This window comes from Entelurus aequoreus, linkage group LG13 (genome assembly GCF_033978785.1).
Source record: "Entelurus aequoreus isolate RoL-2023_Sb linkage group LG13, RoL_Eaeq_v1.1, whole genome shotgun sequence".
Classification (NCBI taxonomy): domain Eukaryota; kingdom Metazoa; phylum Chordata; class Actinopteri; order Syngnathiformes; family Syngnathidae; genus Entelurus; species Entelurus aequoreus.
Genome location: NC_084743.1, coordinates 27,569,513 through 27,593,057, shown reverse-complemented (window position 1 = coordinate 27,593,057; position 23,545 = coordinate 27,569,513). Strand labels below are relative to the sequence as shown.

The 23,545-nt window shown below is 38.2% G+C and overlaps 1 protein-coding gene across 1 annotated transcript in view; it reads left to right on the top strand.

Moving 5' to 3' along the window:
* LOC133663276 (low-density lipoprotein receptor-related protein 1B-like) overlaps positions 1-22,175 on the top strand; it is an 872,326-nt gene extending 850,151 nt beyond the window's left edge. Inside the window, 5 exon segments of the mRNA XM_062067630.1 lie at positions 5,800-5,876; positions 6,174-6,264; positions 9,965-10,115; positions 13,068-13,142; positions 18,870-22,175. Of these exon segments, the coding sequence (XP_061923614.1) occupies positions 5,800-5,876; positions 6,174-6,264; positions 9,965-10,115; positions 13,068-13,142; positions 18,870-19,010 (535 nt within the window). The 3' untranslated portion in view covers positions 19,011-22,175.
* Positions 22,176-23,545: the final 1,370 nt, after the last annotated feature.

The following is a 23,545-nucleotide window of genomic DNA, read 5'->3' as shown; positions in this document are numbered from 1 at the left end:
TAGTTTTATGAAGTAATGTAAAAACATTTACATCAATTACCTTGGAGAATGGACTTCTGCGGTATTTCCTTTGAGCTACTTCTCCGTCTAACACAGTTTCCTCATATTTTCATGGATAAATGTTAACCATTTAGATATTATTTTCTATGTTTGTATTATTTTGGCTGGCGTTGATGACTACAACTCCTGGAATATATTATGGAATCACCAGACTTGGAGGATGTTCTTTCAGTTGCTAAAGCATTGTAAATAATGTAAATAATTCAATGTATATACTCTGATGATTATCTTGTGTGATGACTGTATTGTGATGATAGTATATATCTGTATCATGAATCCATTTAAGTGGACCCCGACTTAAACACATTTAAAAAAAACGTATTCGGGTGTTACCATTTAGTGGTCAATTGTACGGAATATGTACTTCACCGTGCAATCTACTAATAAAAGTTTCAACCAATCAAATCAGACATGACACAAAACTAGTCATTTCAAATGGTAACATTCTGGCTGCAAGAAACACACAAAAAAAATCCTTAAAATAAACTAACTTGTACTTTCCTTACCTGTATCAGAATAAACCTGTTTATTAGTCTGCAGTTAAGGAGTCTTCGCATCTTGGAGAGCTGTTGCATTAGGTGGATTGACATGAATCATGGCCCTAACAGTAAGGATGTCATTTGAAACAAAGGAGAGGATTATCAACCTTCTTCAAGAATGTAAATCATCTTGCAATGTTGCTAATAGAGATGTATACCGACTAATTGGGTCGGTCCTCGTGGACCGTGAAGATTCTAGACTAACGGTACGGATGTCGGGTTTTTTTAATCCAGCTGACAGTGGTAAAGTTAAAGTACCAATGACTGTCACACACGCTAGGTGTGGTGAAATGTGTCCTCTGCATTTTACCCATCCCCTTGTTCACCCAATGGGAGGTAAGGGGAGCAGTGAGCAGCAGCAGTGGCCGTGCCCGGGAATCATTTTGGTGATTATACCCTCAATTCCAACCCTTGATGCTGAGTGCCAAGCAGGGACGTAATGGGTCCCATTTTTATAGTCTTTGGTATGACTCGGCCGGGGTTTGAACTCACAACCTACCGATCTCAGGGCGGACACTCTAACCACTAGGCCACTGAGCAGGTCAATTATTATGACTCGCTGTCACATTTGGTTCAGCTAATACTGCATACACAAAACAAATCATCTTGTAATAATTGCAAATAAGAAGCAACACCACACAAAGGTTTGTAACACCACAATTCATCCTCAAAAGTCACACACGCTAAGAGTTACACAATTTCAAGTGAACGACACTTAAGTCACGACCGCCGCTACCGCGCTTCATCAACCGTCCTCATAGCGATCCATTAATCCGCAGGATAATAATAATCCACTCAGATAAATTAAAATAATCCAGAAAGTTGCTTTGACGCAAAAAAAAAAAAATCCGCTGACAGTAGTCGCCGTCTGACATTACTCCAATGTGGCGCCTTTGCGACATGACTTTAACAGACACCTTGCTTAAATGTGTTTGTTAGTTCTGTCTCTTCACTGTACAACTGGACAATTGAACATTGCACTTGATCACCGAGTCTTTTTATTTGTATTGTTCACACAACACAGACACATACAGAGGTAAGAAGCCGTCAATTTCCGGTCCGTCACTCAAATACATTCGTGTGCAACATACATACAAAACAAATTATATTGTTACAAAATGCATACTCGCATAACATGCTAATTGATTGTATTTATTTGTAATATATATGGTATGTCATTTAAAAGGCTTGTGCTTTGTACATGAGTGCATAAATAAATGGTAAATGGGTTATACTTGTATAGCACTTTTCTACCTTGAAGGTACTCTAAGCGCTTTGACACTATTTCCACATTCACCCATTCACACACACATTCACACACTGATGGCGGGAGCTGCCATGCAAGGCGCTAACCACGACCCATCAGGAGCAAGGGTGAAGTGTCTTGCTCAAAGGACACAACGGACGTGACTAGGTTGGTAGAAGGTGGGGATCGAACCAGGAACCCAGGTTGCTGGCACGGCCACTCTCCCAACGGCGCCACGCCGTCCCCGTGATATTTCCGCTGAGTTTGATTGTAATGAATAGAAACACAGTGATGGATCTGTGTGCTCTTTACAAGATAATGACATAACAACTGCATTAGCAAACATAGTTGACTTGTTTAAGACTTTAAAAGCAGGTGTTGATTAAAGACTTCCTTCAGTGAGATGTTACATCATGTTGGTAATTAAAAAAATAAAAAAAATTCCAAAACTTTATATACACCAATTACACATAGTACCGATAAATACCGGTATCGACAACGAATATCGAAAAGAATATCGTATCAATAAAATCTTAACGGTATACATCTCTATTTGCAAAAGATGCTGACTGTTCACAGTCAGCTGTGTCTGAGATCTGGACCAAGTACAAACATGGGAAGGTTGTAAAAGGCAGGCTTACTGTTAGATGTAGAAACATTTTAAAGCGTCGAGACAGAAAACTGAAAGGAAATGCACTGCAAAACAAATGAAGAAAAAAATTGGCGGAAACTGGAGTAACTGTCTGTGATCGAACTATAAGAAACCGCCTCAAATAAATGGGCATTAAATACAGATACAAATACAAATATGCCATTAACACTTAAACATAATAACAATGTTACAATGGGCTAAGGAAAACAACCGTGCACTATTGATGTTATCATATTCAGTGATGAAAATCGCAAATTGGAACTTTTGTTAGGTGATTTATGAAGACGACTGCCTGAAGAAAACATACACATTTCAACAGCCATTAGTTATAAGGGGCTGCATGTCAGGTAATGGCATTACATGAATTGATTTACGTGGACCCCAACTTAAACAAGTTGAAAAACTTATTCGGGTGTTACCATTTAGTGGTCAATTGTACGGAATATGTACTGTACTGTGCAATCTACTAATAAAAGCTTCAACATGTTCAATACATTGACATTTTGGACACATCTCTTTTTCCGTCAATGGAAAGGATGTTTGGGGATGATGACATAGTTTTTCAAGATGATAATGCATCTTGACAAAGCAAAAACTGTCAAAAATCTTTCTTTGAAGAAAAGATACACTAGGTCAATGTCATGGCCTGCAAATGATCCGAATCTCGATCCAAATGTGTGGTGGGAATCGAAGAAAATGGTCCATGACAAGCAATCAGAGAAAGTTGAAGCAAGATTGATGAAAAGTACTGTTTGTCCTTCGTTAAGTCCATGCCTCACAGACTGAAAGCTGTTATAAAAGCCTGAGGTGGTGCAACATAGTAGTGGTGTCTTAGTGTTTTTGTTTGTTTTTAATTTTCCCCTCAGATTGAGTGATGCCATAATTGTTTGACTTTGCTTGATCTCAAATTTAAACTGTTACTGACTACCGCAATTTGTTTTCATGAGTTATCTTAGTGTTTCTTAAAGTTAAAGTCCCAATGATAGTCACACACACAGTAGGTGTGGTGAAATGACCCTCTGCATTTGACCCATCCCCAAGTTCACCCCCTGGGAGGTGAGGGGAGCAGTGAGCAGCAGCGGGGGCCACGCTCGGAGATCATTTTGGCAATTTAACCCCCCAATTCCAACCCTTGATGCTGAGTGCCGAGCAGGGAGGCAATGGGTCCCATTTTTATAGTCTTTGGTATGACTCTGCCCGGGGTTTGAACTCACCACCTTCCAGTCTCAGGGCGGACACTCTACTGAGCCACTGAGCAGGTTTAAAGTCATTTGTTTTTTTTTCTACAAAATTAAACAACTGAATGAACATCCTCCAAGACTGGTGATTCCATCATTTTTTCCATGGGTTGTACATCATCAAGCTATACGCTAAGGCTAGCACGTAAAACCGGACGTATTGGTAGGATCTTACGGGGTTCACACTGCAAAAAGTCAGTGTTCAAAAACCAGAAAAAAAAATACAAAAATTAGGGGTATTTTATTTGAACTAAGCAAAATGATCTGCCAATAGAACAAGAAAATTCGGCTTGTCAAGACTTTCCAAATCAAGTAAAATTAGCTAAGCTCAATGAACCCAAAACTACCTTAAAATAAGTATATTCTCACTAATAACAAGTGCACTTTTCTTGATAGAAAAAAAGAGACCTTTTTGCTCAATATGTTGAAAAATATTCTTAAATTAAATAAATGCTAGTGCCATTATCTTGACATAATGATATGCGCTTGGCATCATGATTTTTTTTTTCATGCTTGAAGTAAGAAATTATTACTTTAAAAAAGTAGTTTTATACTTGTGAGTGTTGATGACACAGCTTTGCATCAGTTGTGATTGTAGTTTCAAGCATGTTTTACTCAATATAGGTCATAACATCTCAGCAACAAGCTGTAATATCTTACTGACATAATTTAGGACCAAAACCCTTAAAACAAGTAAAACACTCCAACATAAAATCTGCTTAGTGAGAAGAATTATCTTATCAGACAGAAAATAATCAAATATCACCCTTATTTTTAGATATGTAATCTTACTTAGATTTCAGGTTTTGCAGTGCACTGTGGCATTCGCCACGCTAACTAATGCCACTCGGCTCGTATCCCCGAATTTGTGTCCGCAGCCTGGAGAGCAACAATCAGCCGAGATAAAGCTTGTATCTTGAAAAACCCGTGAGCTGACGTACTCGTATCCCGAGGTACCTCGTGTATTAGAATTGACTTTAAGTACAAATGCATAAAGATGTTTAGATGTCCGGGAAATGTGAATGCAAATGACATTTAAATCTATCAAGCAGCCTTTTAAAGAAAAGCATGAATGCTAAACAGGCACACAAATGCATGATTAACCTTTATGTACTCGCCGACCTTAATTAACATGAGAGCAAGGCATTTGTTCGGGGGAACGTTTACGCCCCGACATTTACAGCTTTTACTGTCAGAAGTTGTTAGCCCCTACTTTAACGACTGTGTAAGATTTGCATACATTGCGCATTATTCACTACCTCTACTCAATGCATAACACTGATTTTTTTAGTAATAATTCACCCAACACGTGCAGCCTCATTGACCAACACTTATGCAAAGCTCTAAATTCACACACCGGCTCAACTCGAACGAGGCACTTGTTACATTATGAGTTGCTGCATGACTCTATGCTGTCACTCTCACCCATCTCATGCAGACCTCGCTCAGCATAGCGGCGAAGCTCAAACCTGACCTGTGTACATCATACGCTCATCCGGCTGCATTCTGCGCAGCGTGCATGTTGGCAAGCAGGATATTTGGATCATGTCCTACGGAAGGGGAACGCAGAATTTCACCTGTTTGTTATTAACGCTCATTATCGGAACACAGGTTCAAGGAGATTGACTGGATTAATTTTTGTGTGAAACACATATTTTCTTTGGCTTCACGGGTCTGCATTGTTATGCATATACAGTAGCCTGATGGTGTGATTCGATTGCATGTCATAATTCCATTACCCGGTTGCACCTTCCGGATCATCGATGCTTTACAGAACCCATCTGCGTCACTCCTGTGAAATTGGATCTCACCTCTGCTAACAAGGGACATGCTGTACGTCATGCCCATTCCAACACAATCAACACGAGGACGTGTTTTTTCCCGCTTTTTTTCCCCCACATGTTCAACATTAAATATCACCCTCCGTCTGTGGACACAACATGCATACGCGTTTGTTTATTTCAACATAGTGTTTGTTTTAATTGTTTAAATAGGTTTTTCTTCCCCCAGGCAAAACGATGCTCGTCAATAAAGTTTTGTTTAATAATGCTGTCGTCTGCACAGGTGTTCCACAAACTGGGCTGGAACGCAGTGTGAGAGACCTGCGCCCAAAAGCAGCAGATCAGATAATACGAGTGGAGGTTAGTTTTGGTTTGATTACGCTTGGATGAGTCTTGGTAATTACTCTGGCGCAGAGTAACTAAACTCCGTCCTACCATAACCCAGCATGTTCACCACATGTTAATTGGAGGTCCAGCTGTTGCTCAAAAATGATCACTGGGTCCACTTATCCAAAACCATTTATGCCTTTTATAGAAAAAAAAAGAGGCATTTTACATAACATGTAAATGAAGCATCACATGCACTCAGCGTATTGTTGTTTTGGGAGAAAAAAAAAACCTTATCACTGTCATCTATCTCTTTATCGTCTTTCTCAGGGAGTATAGCTATTATTGTGCCTCTGGTCCTGCTGGTCATCTTGATTGTGATGGTGGTAGCGGGAATTTATATCTTCAGACGGAAGCAAAGGTGAGTAACTAATTTACCACAAATGCTGGAAAGTTGTTTGTGTGAACAGAACATAAGGGCCATTCCACACCATAGGTACCCTTTGCTTCAGTGTATTTGTTTTTTTCAACTCTAAATCTGATAACTGCAGTAGGGAAGGGATTCATATAGCTCAATTCCTAGGTGGAGATTGTGTGAGCAGAAGAAGGGGTGGGGGGCGAGGTAATCATTTTGCAATGCAGTCTGGTGAAAATGATGGAAAGCGCCACGCTACATAGCAATTGACGCTGTGGTCAAGGTTGGAATCACCACAAAACTAGTTTTAAGATATTCAACACACTACTGCCATCTGGCGGCTAAAGTGGATAGTGCACGCAATTTGTCGTGTTTCGTGTGTCAGGTAAACCAACACTAATAGGGCCATATGAATTCCCCCTCCTACTGTACACAAAATGTGTATTGACCCATCTCAGGCAACTTTAGCTGTTGTGCAAGGTTACTAAGCTGGAGATGACTCATTTGAGTAACAGGCTTGAAAGTAAAAGGAGTACGTTTTTTTGCATAGCATTTGAAAATACATTAATACCTCAACTTACAGTAGGGTTGCGCGGTATGCCGGTATTAGTATAGTACCGCGATACTAATAACTCATTTTTGGTACTATACCGCCTCTGAAAAGTAGACCCGCGTCAAAGTCACGTCATGACATTGCTGGTTTATGAGCAGAGGAGCATGTTCGGCGGCACACAATCACGGAGTACTTACAAGCAGACACAGTGTGTAGACAGAAAAAGGAGAACGGATGCATTTTGGCTTAAAAACTAACGATAAAGGTGAAGTTATAACACTGAAACGTCCTCAGGAAGAGATGCTTTAAGCAGCTAACGTCCATCCGCCGTCGGCAGTGGTTTAGCTACTTCTAAATCACTAATCCTGGCCTCCATGGCGACAAATACAGTAAGTTTCTTTCAAGTATCATCCCTGCAGGACGAGGAATAGCTAAACATGCTTCACTACACGCCATAGCTCACCGCCGTCACAATGTAAACAAACGCCATTGGTGGATCTACCCCTAACATCCACTGTAACGATATCAAGTACAGGCACGTATCCAGTCGATACCACTATGATTACGTCAATATTTTTTGGCATCACAACATCTTCTTTCGTTTAAAAAAAATGTATATTATGTTTATAAACTCAGGAAATATGTCTCTGGACACATGAGGACTTTGAATATGACCAATGTATGATCCTGTAACTACTTGGTATCGGATTGATACCTAAATGTGTGGTATCATCCAAAACTAATGTAAAGTATCAAAGAAGAGAAGAAGAAGTGATTATTACATTTTAACAGAAGTGTAGACAGAACATGTTAAAAGAGAAAGTAAGCAGATATTAACAGTATATAAACAAGTATATTAATAATTACTTTTCTACCACTTGTCCTTAATAATGTTGACACAATAACAGAATGATAAATATCACAATATGTTACTGCATATGTCAGCAGACTAATTAGGAGCCTTTGTTTTTTTTTACTTACTAATAAAAGACAAGTTGTCTTGTATGTTAACTATTTTATATAAAGACTTAAAGGCCTACTGAAATGATTTTTTTTTAATTTAAACGGGGATAGCAGATCCATTCTATGTGTCATACTTGATCATTTCGCGATATTGCCATATTTTTGCTGAAAGGATTTAGTATAGAACAACGACGATAAAGTTCACAACTTTTGATCTCTGATAAAAAAAAGCCTTGCCCCTACCGGAAGTAGCGTGACGTAGTCAGTTGATCTTCTCCTCATATTTTCCTATTGTTTTCAATGCAGCTAGAGCGATTCGGACCGAGAAAGCGACGATTACCCCATTAATTTGAGTGAGGATGAAAGATTCGTGGATGAGGAACGTTAGAGTGACGGACTAGAACGCAGTGCAAGACATATCTTTTATCGCTCTGACCGTGACTTAGGTACAAGCTGGCTCATTGGATTCCACAATCTCTCCTTTTTCTATTGTGGATCACGGATTTGTATTTTAAACCACCTCGGATACTATATCCTCTTGAAAATGAGAGTCGAGAACGCGAAATGGACATTCACAGTGACTTTTATCTCCACGACAATACATCCACGAAACACTTTAGCTACGGCGCTAACGTGATAGCATCGTGCTTAACTGCATATAGAAACACAATAAATAAATCCCTGACTGGAAGGATGAACAGAAGATCAAAAATACTATTAAACCAGGGACATGTAAATACACGGTTAATGCTTTCCAGCTTGGCGAAGCTTAAAAATGATGTTGCTAATGACGCCACTGAAGCTAACTTAACTACGGAGCTAACGTGATAGCATCGTGCTTGACTGCATATAGAAACAAAATAAATAAATCCCTGACTGGAAGGATAGACAGAAGATCAACAATACTATTAAACCAGGGACATGTAAATACACGGTTAATGCTTTCCAGCTTGGCGAAGCTTAAAAATGATGTTGCTAACGACGCCATTGAAGCTAACTTAGTGTAGCGGGACCTCACAGAGCTATGATAAAAAACATTAGCGCTCCACCTACGCCAGCCAGCCCTCATCTGCTCATCAACACCCGTGCTCACCTGCGTTCCAGCGATCGACGGCGCGACGAAGGACTTCACCCGATCATCCGTGCGGTTGGCGGCTAGCTTCGGCTAGCGCGTCTGCTATCCAAGTAAGTCTTCCTGGTTGTGTTGCTACAGCCACCTGCTAATACACCGATCCCACCTACAACTTTCTTCTTTGCAGTCTTCATTGTTCATTAAACAAATTGCAAGGTTTCACCAACGCAGATGTCCAGAATACTGTGGAATTATGAGATGAAAACACAGCTATTTTGTATTGTTTTCAATGGGGTACCGATACTTCTGTTTCACTGGCTACGTCACGCGCATACGTCATCATCCAAAGGCGTTTTCAACCGGAAGTTTAGCGGGGAATTTAAAATTGCACTTTATAAGTTAACCCGGCCGTATTGGCATGTGTTGCAATGTTAAGATTTCATCATTGATATATAAACTATCAGACTGCGTGGTCGGTTGTAGTGGGTTTCAGTAAATGATAAATGATAAATGGGTTATACTTGTATAGCGCTTTTCTACCTTCAAGGTACTCAAAGCGCTTTGACAGTATTTCCACATTCACCCATTCACACACACATTCACACACTGATAGCGGGAGCTGCCATGCAAGGCGCTAACCAGCAGCCATCAGGAGCAAGGGTGAAGTGTCTTGCCCAAGGACACAACGGACGTGACTAGGATGGTAGAAGGTGGGGAGTAGGCCTCTAACTGCAATAAGAAACATATGTTTAATGTACTGTAAGATTTTTGGTTAAAATAAAGGCAATAATGCAATTTTTTTTGTGGTACCCTTTATTTAGAAAAGTACCGAAAAATTTTTAGTACCGGTACCAAAATATTGGTATCATTACAACACTATTTTACAGTTAACTGTACTGCATATTTATACACTTTATTACCTGGGGACGCAGATGACACGGATTCAATGGAATGGCCCCTATAGTTGTTTGTTTTGAGCATGTTGTGGTCTTGGAACATCATAATATGTCATTTTAGTTGTTAAACACAGTGGAACAAGTTATATGTTGTTTGTGGCATGCATGTTGTTGCACAGTGTTACATGTATTGTAAATAACGGGCGAAAATCCACACCACAGGGGGAAACGTGTCCAAAGGCAGCCAATGACCAATGGGGGATTAAATGTGGAGATTGGGAACCCGTCGTACAACATGTATGAAGTTGACCACGACAACCATGCAGACGCAGGCAGCCTGTTGCGACCCAGCTTCACACTGGACCCTCAAAAGGTGGGTCGGCAAACGTCCACTCGGCCGGTGTGAGTGGAAATGCCTCACATTTATGCAGTGTGTGTTTAGGAATGGACACCAGGTATTACAATGCAGAAGTAGACAGAGCATGAAATGATGACATACATAATCAATGATACCAAGTCAACCAATCAGCCATAGAATCCATAGAATGAGATCCAATACAAAAGCTCCAGCTGCCTTTTCAAATATAAAATGAGTTAGGTACTAACTTTTACACTGCTGTACAACTGCACTGCACTTGTTATTTTTAGCAGTATTTTACAGCTGTTGTATCGGATTTAATGTTGTTAGTGGTCATAACATTCTCGTCAGTGGTGTACATATATGGGCAGCGGGGGAAATAATGATCGAACCCCCTGCTGATCTTGTAAGTCCCCCCTGACAAAGACAGACAGTCCATTACAGCTAGAAACACAATATCAGCAAAAAACTCTGGTGTGCTGCACTTGTTATTCTGTTATACAAATACATACAGTATAATGTATAACAGATTGGTAAGTAAGTATTATAGGTATTTGTCTGTGCTTTTTAGGGGGCGGGGTTTAAAAAAAAATGCACAAGCAATGGTTAACGCCGGGGGCCAGATGTTGTGCACCACATCATTTTATCTGGACCACGAGCGCCTGCAAATATGTGTCAAATAAAGTACCTAATATTTTCTTACTGAATATATTAGTTCTTTCCATTTTGACAAACAAAACTATATGTACTGCATGAAATTACATACCTTTTTAACACGTTAATATCATCCAATATTGCCACAACTATTAGAATACTTACCAAACAAATTTTTGTCAAAATAAAAAAAAAATTACTTATGATTTTAAAGCAAGGTGTTCATCAAATTGTTCACTGTAAAAATGACATTCGATGTTACGGTAAAAATGTACGTTACTGTAAATTACTGTAAAATAAAAAAAAACAAAACACTCTACCACAGTTTTTTACGGCAAAATTCTGTCAAATTACTTTTCGACCATAAAAACTCACGGTTGTTGTTTTTACGGTGTATTATTGTATATAGAAAAACGATACCACATTTTTTTACGGTAAAAAACTGTCAGCTCATTTGCCATAATTTTCAAAAAAAACATGCCAATGTTGTTCTTTTTCGAGTAATATGTTGTAAACCCACGGTAATTTTTTTAGTAAAATTCTGGCGACTGAACTGCCTGTTTTTTTTGTTTAAAAAAAAGTGCTACTCTTTTTCCATTTACCGTAATAGGTTGCAAAAAAAAACCTGGCAACTCAATCACCAGAATTTTAATGTAAAATATACAGATTGTTTTTACAGTGTATGTAATAAACAAAGTACAATAGTCACGTGCATAGGGAAACTAATATACAGTCATGGTCAAAAGTTGTAAAGGACTTGTAAAGAACATAATGTCATGGCTGTCTTGAGTTTCCAATAATTTCTACAACCCTTATTTTTTTCAATCAATCAATGATTGATGATTATTTTTTTGTGATAGAGTGATTGGAGCACATACTTGTTGGTCACAACAAACTTTCATGAAGTTTGGTTCTTTTATGAATTTATTATGGGTCTACTGGAAATGTGACCAAATCTGCTGGGTCAAAAGTATACATACAGCAATGTTAATATTTGGTTACATGTCCCTTGGCAAGTTTCACTGCAATAAGGCGCTTTTGGTAGCCATCCACAAGCTTCTGGCAAGCTTCTGGTTGAATTTTTGACCACTCCTTTTGACAAAATTGGTGCAGTTCAGCTAAATGTGTTGGTTTTCTGACATGGACTTGTTTCTAAAGCATTGTCCACACCTTTAAGTCAGGACTTTGGGAAGGCCATTCTAAAACCATAGTTGTAGCCTGATTTAGTCAATCCTTTACCACTTTTGACGTGTATTTGGGGTCATTGTCCTGTTGGAACACCCAACTACGCCCGAGACCCAACCTCTGGGCTGATGATTTTAGGTTGTCCTGAATAATTTGTAGCTAATCCGTCCCATTTAAAGCAACAGTTACATTGGCGGCAAAACAGGTCCAGAGCATAATACTACCACCACCATGCTTGACGGTAGGAATGGTGTTCATGGGATTAAAGGCCTCACCTTTTCTCCTCCAAACATATTGCTGGGTATTGTGGCCAAACTGCTAAATTTTTGTTTCATCTGACATCACATGGACAAAGATAAGACCTTCTGTAGGAAATGTATGTTCAATTTAGCTGTTTGGCCACAATACCAAACATTAACATTGCTTTATGTATACTTTTGACCCTGCAGATTTGGTCACATTTTCTGTAGACCCATAATACATTCTTTAAAGAACCAAACTTCATGAATGTTTTTGGTGACCAACAAGTAGGTGCTCCAATCACTCTATCACCAAAAAATAAGAGTTGTTGAAATTATTGGAAACTCAAGACAGCCATGACATTATGTTATTTACAAGTGTATGTAAACTTTTGACCACGACTGTATAAGTAGCCCTCAGAGGGCAGTGTAAACTGTGATGTGGCCCTCTATGAAAACGAGTTTGACACGTCTGATTTAAAGGAAAAAGTACAATACAATGACAGATTTTATAGACACCAAGAACGAACCAAACTTTTAATGTATTCTCATCATAGACCTCAAATTCACACGTACACTGCGCATATGGAATGAGTTATAACACCTTCACTGATGTTCTCGTCTGCTTTAGCTGTTAGCGCCTCAAACTTGATGCTTTTGCTTGTTTTGCACTGCCAACTTTGACATCTGCTTTTGTCTGAGCAATTATTTAGCTCTAATTTCAAAGACATGCTTCTTGTATGTTAACTGATGTTTATTTACTTCCCCTTAAGTAATCGTCTTAATACCTCACATGCAGACGGACTGGGGAATGCATGTTGTTAAGCAGTTTTTAAAGCCATTTTGGCAAGCTTTGCATGAACAGCGGTGGTGCTTGCTTCTGTTGCAGGGCTGGTGTGTAAAATCCAGTGACCCTCGCGCCTTGGGTATCAATTCGGTGCCCAAGGAGGTAATCCCTGGACAGGTGAATTTTTCAAACCTCACTATAAATTTGCCTGATAAGGACATGAATCATCGTTGTATAGAATGTAAGCAATCAGTCAGCAACGTACGGGTGTTATGCAATGTTTGTATTCACCTTTGAATACAGTAGGGAAGGGATTCTTATGGCACCAGAGAGGAAGAGGGAGGGTTAACCATTTTGCAATGCAGTCGGCTGAAAATGATGGAAAGCACCACTCTATATAGAAGGGCTGCGAATCTTTGGGTGTCCCACGATTCGATTCAATATCGATTCTTGGGGTCACGATTCGATTCTAAATCGATTTTTTCCGATTCAACACGATTCTCGATTCAAAAACAATATTTTCCCGATTCAAAACGATTCTCTATTCATTCAATACATAGGATTTCAGCAGGATCTACCCCAGTCTGCTGACATGCAAGCAGAGTAGTAGATTTTTGTAAAAAGCTTTTATAATTGTAAAGGACAATGTTATATCAACTGATTGCAATAATGTAAAGTTGTTTTAACTCTTAAATGAACCAAAAATATGACTTATTTTATCTTTGTGAAAATATTGGACACGGTGTGTTGTCAAGCTTATGAGATGTGATGCAAGTGTAAGCCACTGTGACACTAATGGTCTTTTTTTTTATTTTTATAAATGTCTAATGATAATGTCAATGAGGGATTTTTAATCACTGCTACGTTGAAATTGTAACTAATATTGATAGTGTTGTTGATAATATTCTTTTTTGTTTCACTACTTTTGGTTTGTTCTGTGTCGTGTTTGTGTCTCCTCTCAATTGCTGTGTTTATTGCAGTTCTGAGTGTTGCTGGGTCGGGTTTGGTTTTGGAATTGGATTGCATTGTTATGGTATTGCTGTGTATTGTTTTGTTGGATTGATTAATAATACAAAAATAAAAAAATAAATACAAATAAAAATTACAAATAAATCGATTTTTTAAAAATGAGAATCGATACTGAATCGCACAACGTGAGAATCGCGATTCGAATTCGAATCAATTTTTTCCCACACCCCTACTATATAGCAACAGACGCTGCGGTCAAAAGTTGGAATTGCCACAAAACAGATTTTAAGATATTCAACACTTAAGTGGATAGTGTCCCCCCGCCCCTCCCCCAATTTGTCACGTTCCATGTGTCAGGTAAACCGCGAAGAAAGGCACCATATGAATCCACTTCCTACTGTCTGATGTCACTAAAGTCAAACAGGTTCCTAATGGATGATTCACTGAATTAGTTTGAGCACATGCATCCAGAATACCGTGATACCTCGGTTTTTGGTGGTAATCCCTTTCAAAAGGTCAGGAGAAAACCCAATCGTATGAGCAATATATCCCAAAAGAAATCACGTAAATCCAATTCAGAACTACGATATAATTTTTTATTTTTTTTTGCAAATATTTTTATTGAATTTTACAGTTATAATCACATTTAACAGTCATACTTTGGTCACGCAAAACCTTCATACAATCACACATCCACTCATACCCACTCACATGCACACTTGAGGAGAGAGGTGCACTTAAACTTTAACAATTCAAGGTTTACAGTATAAACATTATTAGAAAAGATACCCAGATATTGTATATATTTATCCATCCATCCCGCTCTGGCTCAGGATCAGCAGGCTATCCAGACCATAGCAAGATGGATGAACATTTCTCGGCATCAAGGATCCTCAGGAAGTGATCCCAAAATCACCTCTCGAGGGCCTCTCCACCGTTCACACTTAAAAAAGAAAAGGAAAGTCACGGAAGTTGATCAGATGTAAAACAATACAAAATAAAAAGTCACAGAAAATAAATAAATAAATAAGCAAGTAAACCGTGGGAAGGCCATATCAGAAGTAACAAAAAAAACAATAATAGTGTAGGATCAATACAGAAAATAATAAAGACACCTGTGACACCTCGGTTTTTGGTGGTAATCCCTTTCAAAAGGTCAGGAGAAAACCCAATCGTATGAGCAATATATCCCAAAATAAATCACGTAAATCCAATTCAGAACTACGATATCATTTTTTTTAAAAACACATTTTATAGAAAGTAATTAAAGTTTTGCATAGTAGTGGGTCCCGAACTTTTGTAGGCACTGACCGAATTCCATCGGTACTACCTGGTATCAGTTCACGTAAAATCAAATAATGCCATATTTTGATACCTTGGTTGCACGTGACGTCACGACCGGTTCCAGACTAAAACACCGGCTCACGTAAACAATCACTCAAACAGCATGAAAGGCGAACTCAACCAAACGCCCTCTAAATCAGGGGCTCTTAACCTTGTCGGAGGTTCCGAACCCCACCAGTTTCATATGCGCATTCACCGAACCCTTCTTTAGTGAAAAATAAAAAAAATAAAAAATTCAAATTCAAGGCAAAGTTATGTTTTTTTTACTGGTGCACAAAATGAACTGTGCATGAACATCACCTTGTTCAAAGAACAAAACCAACACAGTGCATGAACTCACAACAAATTACACACGTGTAAATCAGTGTGACTTCTGCTGTTGCCTTTGAGAGATTAGTTCAGATATGCGTGGCTTCACCTTGGCAAGTGCCACTCTCATGTCATTATAAATGATCAAATATATATATATTTTTTATTTTCACAGCAAAGTCTGTTCCTTTTCTTCGTTTTCCACCCAGACATACAATACTAGTACACAGCTCATGAAAAACAATATTTTTTGTTATTGTTGTTGTAAGTGGGCCAAAACACTTATATTAGAAAATAATCTCATGGAAATGACAGCTGTCATTTGATTATAATAATAAAACCTTTAATTTGTTATTTAGTCAGGTTTGGGACAGGTGTGCTCACATGTGCTCCACTGAATACTCAAGGAGTTTTTGCGTTTGCTCACGCATATGGAAAATTAGAGGGAACATTGTTTGAGGGTATCCATAATACGCCAATAGGGAGAAGTTTCTATTTACACAATGAGTCGGGCAGAGGCTCCACCAAACCCCTGAAGCCAACTCACCGTACCCCTAGGGTTCGATCGAACCCAGGTTAAGAACCACTGCTCTAAGTAATGTTGAAATTTTCAACACCAACAAAGCAAGTATACAGTACTTGGTAGAATACGCTGAAACGCAAAGTAAGGCTTTGCTCTTTTAAAATGCACTAGCTTGATGTTGATACATTGGATTTGCAGTAGACAGGCTACTATTAGAAATAGCGATTTCACAAAATTGGTAAAGGAAGCTACAACCAAGATTATTGTTACAATTAAACAACTGGTGTGAATAAGCACGATACTTACAGTATAAACACCTTGTAGGGCGCAGTATAACACATTCGGCTTCCTGGAAAAGGTTGTTTCCTAGTTAGACAACATACCATAGATTCTAATGTCTTGGAAGTGCAACTGCATTGCAATCGAGACTCAAATCTAACCAGTAAACAAGGTACGAACAACTGGACAGCACAGTTATCTTAATCAGCTCATTTTTAAATGTTATATTAAAAAATAAAAAATCTTATCAAACAGTTAACATTTACTAACACACACAAATTCCAAAAACTGCTACCGTTGAATAAATGCAATTGGTATACTCATCCCTGGTTTTACATGCAGAATGTGTTCTTGCCTCGCTTCGAAGTTCGCAGCGTCTCTCTCTGTCACAGATTTTTTTTAAAGCATATTCTACATATTTTTCCAGCATTACAATATTGGACGAAACGTTTAAAGATGACTAAAGATGACTAAACTTATTTAATGTTTAGAGGGCTCTCATTATTGTAAAACCTTGGAAAAGGTCGTAACAGTTTTTTTTTAATGTTCTCGCTTTGAAAATATAACATTTATGTATAATAATTCCTACTTTGCGGAAGTTCCAGAACCAATGAACAGCGATAAACAAAGGATTACTGTACATATCAATGATTAATGCAATGATTAAAAAAACATTTAACTGTGTTGGCTAAGTTGAAGGTGGGGCGGTGAAGGTGAAGGTAAAATACCACAACGGAGACCCCGGACTGTTGAACAACTTAAGCTGTATATCAAGCAAGAATGGGAAAGAATTCCACCTGAAAAGCTTCAAAAATTGGTCTCCCCAGTTCCCAAACGTTTACTGAATGTTAAAAGGAAAGGCCATGTAACACAGTGGTAAAAATGTCGCTGTGCCAATTTTTTTGCAATGTGTTGCTGCCATTAAATTCTGAGTTAATAATTATTCGCAAAAAAAAAAATGGTGTTTCTCAGTTTGAACATTAAATATCTTGTCTTTGCAGTCTATTCAATTGAATATAAGTTGAAAAGGATTTGCAATTCATTGTATTCTGTTTTTATTTACGTATTACACAACGTGCCAACTTCACTGGTTTTGGGTTTTGTAGAATAAATTAATGATGTTCATACATATGTCCAGCTCAGCTTGTGTTCAAAGCCAACGCAAATAAGTGTGTTTTTAAAGAATATTTAAAAAGTCACGAGGGATGTACTAGTTAGTAGTTTTTATTGAGTGGTGAAAGTCCCACCGCGTGTTCCCGCTGTTGTCGTTCGTTATCACTCACGTCTGAGGCTCACCAATGTTTTTTTGATTGATTGATTGAGACTTTTATTAGTAGGTTGCACAGAAAATGTGTTATTGATTAGCAGGAGTAGAAGATGAAGTGCATCTACAGGTTTTTTTTTCTTCACTTAACATGAAAAACAGGCACTAAAACGATGGCTCCATCGGCATGGAAACAGAAGCTCTCCTTGGTGAATATCTTTTGTGATCACCGTGACCTAATAGAAAATGTGACAATTACTGCACTGCAATACATTAAAAAAAACATTAATCAAACTTAAAATAACCAAGAAGGTGGCGATGGACAACTGTAATATGTCAGTAACAACCAAGACACTCAATGTTTAATCATATGAAAAGTGGGATGTACTGTACAAAAACCGAGGTCCTACTGTGTATAAATATTATTTGTCACTTAAATACGCATTTTTAGTAACACTTTAGTATGGGGAACATAGTCACCATTAATTAGTTGCTTATTAAAGTAACAAATACTTAATTTAGAGTTATTTGGGCACTAGGGGAACATATAAGGGTTAGGGTTAGGGTTACTAATAAGCAATAATTCTGAGGTTATTGAGGGAAGACTCTTAGTTAATGGCTTACTTGTTGTATAATAAGGCCATGCAGAATAAGGCATTAATAAGTACTTAATAATGACTAATTAAGAGCCAATATGTTACTAATTTGCTTGTTAATAAGCGACTAATTAATGGTGAATATGTGTTCCCCATACTAACGTGTTACCGAATTTTTTTATGCATGGTTTTGTATAATCCTGCATCCATGATTTCATGCTCAAATTTAGTATGTTTTTATTTTTTGTTGCCCTCGCACCTAATCTTAACCCTTTCATCGAATCTTTCTTTAACGATGCACTTATTAATATTGACATATTAAAGCAACATAAATAGACATATTGATGTGCTTTTTTTGAAGTATGATCATTGTCACGTAGAAATCCGTGTGCATTGGTTAACCCGCGAAGTGGCCAAAAATGAAGTCATTGGTTGCCGTGACAACAGGAGCGATGCTATTATCGTCACCCCCCAATCCAGTGGAGTGTAAAAAAAGTATTTTATTTGAAGTAATTGCTGTCAATGCTTTAATATTTCATACTACCTTGTGGAATGTCGGATTGCACGACGAGATCAGATTTGCTGCTTTTCTAATATCCGTGTCTTTTGCCTCCATCCAGCCCATGAACTACGAAAACCCAGTGTATACAAAGATGTACATGGACGGACAAAACGGTCGGAAGCCGGTCATCAACATCGACGAGAGAAGAGAGCTACTCCCAAAGAAACGAGAGGGGATTATACATGAAACCGCCGCGTAGCCTAACTTGACTCTTTGTACTTCTTTTTTGTAACCACAGTATACAATGGATTATATATGGACATGGAAACAATACTTTTTCTATGAGGCTTTTAGGTGACATAGTGACTGACCGCGTCAGCATTATGTGCTCGGTGTGCTTTGGAGCTCTATTTTCAAACGTAGGTTATGCAGCCCTATACTGAATGACACTCTGAAGCGCTAAAAAAAAAAAAAAAAAAATGTATTCACACCACGCCATACTTATGCACAGTTAAAAAGTACAACGCTAAAAACATGTTCCATCTCTTTATCGGGGAAGCAGGAACGCAGATGTTTTTGTGGCGGTAACGAAGGCTTGGCTCAGTTTTTATGACCACTTTTAAGCAATGTTGAGTTTAGGAAGATTTGTCATTTTTGGGTTTTTTTTTTTCCAAGTGGTGGATCCACCGGTAAACCTTAAGGATTAGTATTAGGGGTGTCCCACTCCGATAGTGATATTAGCTATCGGTACGATATCAGCAAAAAAAAAACAAGTATCGGATTATATTGGCTTGCATCTAAAACGTGTTTACTTGTGCAAAGCTGGACAGCCAGTTAATATCTGAATGTCTTGCGATAAGCGCACAGGTTTTTCCTTTTATACCGAAGTCATTTACAAAAACATAAACTTTTTTCACCAAGTATCACCTCAGAAAAAACTCATAACACCATAATAACGAATATTAAAACACAGTACCGTAGTAGGCCTAAGTATTCATTAAAAACAAGGCAGATGTTTTATTTAACGACTAGATTTACTGTAAATTCCACTACTATTTTTTTGCCTACGCTTTAAACCGTGCGACTTATAACACTGTGCGACTAATTTATGGCTTTTTCTTCCCATAATGCAACAAATTGTAAACTAAAACACACAAGCAAAGACACTGCAAAGGTGTGTTATTGTTTATGCAACGGCGCCATCTTTTGGATGATTTTCTTCACTGCAAACGTCTTCAGTATTTCCTCCTGTTTAGTGCTTTCGACCAAAAGTGCCGTTTTGTCGTCCATAGCGTTTCTTCATTCATCACTCCAAGCAACATTTGTAAGTTTTACAATATAAGTAAAATTATTCATAGTTTCTAAACCGTCCCATGTGTGATGTCTGTAGGTTTGTTTTCATGCATATTTGTACGTGCTATCGTAATGTAATTAAGCTGCCGTCGTTAGCAATAGCGAATGTGCTAACACGTTTACGAGTGTCTTTGTTAGTATTATTAACTTACAACGGCATTCTTTTTGTATTGTTTCAGTTTTTTAAATTCACCAAAACTTCACCGTGGAATTATTGAGTCTGTTTAGCTGATTGGAGAGTTAGCTTCCGCAGCTAGTGGGTCCATGACCATGACTTTTGTTTTTTTTGGTAAGCCGTTTTACTGCCGTGTTACAGGCACTGTTTGGAAACAATTAACGTATGTAAATAAACATTCACAGAATATTTCACAACATATATATCTGCAGCTAAAAAAAAAATCTTAAATACAATTCTGGGTGCGACTCTACAGTCCGGCCACTGTAACATAACACACAGTTTGAACAGTAACACTGTGTTTGCATATTGGTAAATAAAATATTGCTTTAATCAAGTGATTATTTGGCTCACCATTAGGGGTACACCTACTGTCAGGTTCAAACACTGATGACATCTATTAAACAAGACAAGAAGCAAGGAATTAAACAGAGACAGAAATAAATTTGGCTCAGTGAGGAGAAACGTCTGGACTGTGCTCTTATACAGTCTCACCACGCTCTTGACGAAAGATTGTACGCCTCCTCTTTTATTTGGACTTTCCCTGATTACATGGCAACAGCTGTTTCTAAGGGACGGGGGTCGTAAACAGCCATCGCCTTTGATTAAAACAGTTAAAAGAAAAGGTCGGTTCAAAGTAAAGGTCATAAAGCAGTTCAAAGAAAAGGTCTCCTTGAGAGGAGTCTGGTCCTGCTTCCTCTCTGCTTTGTAGTTCTCGGGTCAAGACAATATCTTTCTGTTGATTACAATACATCAAAGAGACAGAACACCTTCATGTTGCTTCCCATCCTACACAGTGGAGTTTTACAAGCTTTTTGATTGGTAGGATCAAAGACAGCTTTTGTCCTCTCGCCGGGAACTCCTGGTAACACAAAGTTGTGTGATAACTTAGATACATTTATTCTGACACCTACCACAGTTTGAGCACCACTAATGTAGGCTATAGGCCACTAGGAACTAACAGCTACACGACTGGTTAGCACACAAGCTGGACATACGTAAAAAAGTGTCCTTAATTGGACTATTACAGTCTAAAACACCACATCTGCCAGTATCAACAAAATGAAACAATTCTACTTTACTACACATACAAATTCTCCAAGGCAGAAGCTTGTTAAAAGTATCCAGTAGCATACGTGTCCGCATCATTCAACTTATTGCGTCATGATTTAGTTTAATTATTGGGACCACTAGGTGTCGCCACTTCAAAATCATAAATTAGTCTTGTGGTTAGTGTTTTCAGACCTATTCTAATATTCCACTCCACAAAATAATGAAAGCGTGTACGATGATTTCTGCTGATATCGTATTGGGTTAATATCGGTATCGGTCAAGGATGTATAGGTATCGTATCAGAAGTGAAAAAGTTGTATCAGGACATCCCTAATTAGTATCAGTAGATCTGCTGCTTGGCTTGGTAGCAATATGATATGTTCTCAGAAAATATGTCGTTCCACAGGTTTTGTTGTCTTTGTCATTTCCATCGACTTTGGCACGTTGTTGTTGTCACGACAACCGTGCGCCGCTCACAAATGAGGTTTCTGGTGGACTAAAGGGACGGAAGCCCACCTTGAATGTTCACCGATCAGATCCTGTACTGTACACTGAGAGGACAACTGGTAAATACCATATTTTTCTAAATTTCATCTATCGACGGAAAGGGTGAAAAAACAAGTAGAAAAAGGAGTTTTACCAGAACTGCAAACATGTCAGCAAGACTTATCCTAGATCACATCTGTTTTTCTGTTAAAAAAAGGATGATAAATATGAGGACTTTTTATAATTTTATATTTGATTTGTATGTGGGTTGACTTCTATGTATTTTGACAAAATGTATTAAATGTAAGTAATTTTTTTATATAAAATGTAAATCAATATTAAATAAAGGGGGTTTATTTCCAAGTAGTTATGTCTATACTGCATGCAGATATACTGCAGTATCGAAATGTGTTCTTTTCACTCCAAACGATACAAAATCATCTTCAAAGTCATACCTTCAAGGCAGTGGTTCTCAAACTTTTTTCACCAAGTACCACCTCAGAAAACCATAATGACCAACTTTAAAACACAGTAGCGTAGTAGGCCTGCGTATTCATTAAAAACAAGGCAGAGATGTTATTTAACAATTTAAAAAATATATTTTTAGCCACTAACATTACACACAGTTTGAACAGTACCACTGTGTTTGAATATAGGAAAATAAAAAAAAACTAATCGAGGGATTATATGGCTTACTACACAGTTTTGAGAATCTCTGCTTTAAGGCATTTGCACTGTAAATGGGCGGTAAAAACCGAAAGTGCGGCCAATATTGATGGGCTTTTATTCCTCTGGCAGAGCTTTTTACGATGTTCATTTTTCACATCCATGGTGATGGCTTTACTTTTCTTGGGCACACCAGAAAACCCTCTCATGCCTGGGAGAAATAATGAAGTTAACTAATTAGAATTGTTATGCTTCCTAAGTGTAGCTGATCGGCTCAGATCTAACTAACATGCGCTAACGTACTGTACATGTGCATGTACTATTAGTGGGCGTGTACAAACCGCCTTGTTTATAATAATAATAATAGATTTTATTTGTTAAAAGCACTTTACATTGAGTAAACAACCTCAAAGTGCTACAGTGTATTAAAAAAATAAAAATAAAAAAAGATAATAAGAAATAAATAAAAATAAAAACTAGAACAGCCAAATAGCTAGAACGACTATGCATACATCTAAACAAAGGCTTTTTTAAAAAGAAAGGTTTTTAAGCCTTTTTTAAAAGCACGCACAGTCTGTGGTGCCCTCAGGTGGTCAGGGAGAGCGTTCCACAGACTGGGAGCAGCGGAGCAGAAAGCCCGGTCTCCCATTGTTCGTAGCTTTGTCCTCGGAGGTTGGAGGAGGTTAGCCTTTCCGGAGCGGAGGATAATAGGATTTGCGTGGCTTTCACCATGGAGACACTCATTTACTGCACATTCATGTTATCATGCTCCCTTCTATAATATTTTGCTATGTTTTTAAACATGCGGCAGACATGTTATGTGCCACTTTTTATGGGCATTTTTTCGAAGCAGTCTACAACAGAACTTTTTTTTTTTCCGGTGTGCTGAAGGCGCACTCATTGGAATTGCTGTCACTAACTACGAGCATGCGCTGGAATGTTCCAGCCGCAAGAAAAATGCATATCGCGAGAACTTTTCTCCATTCATTTGAAAAAAAACGAACGTCATTTGAAAAAAACGCCAGAAGACACCAAAACGCATTAACCAAATTTGTTTTCAG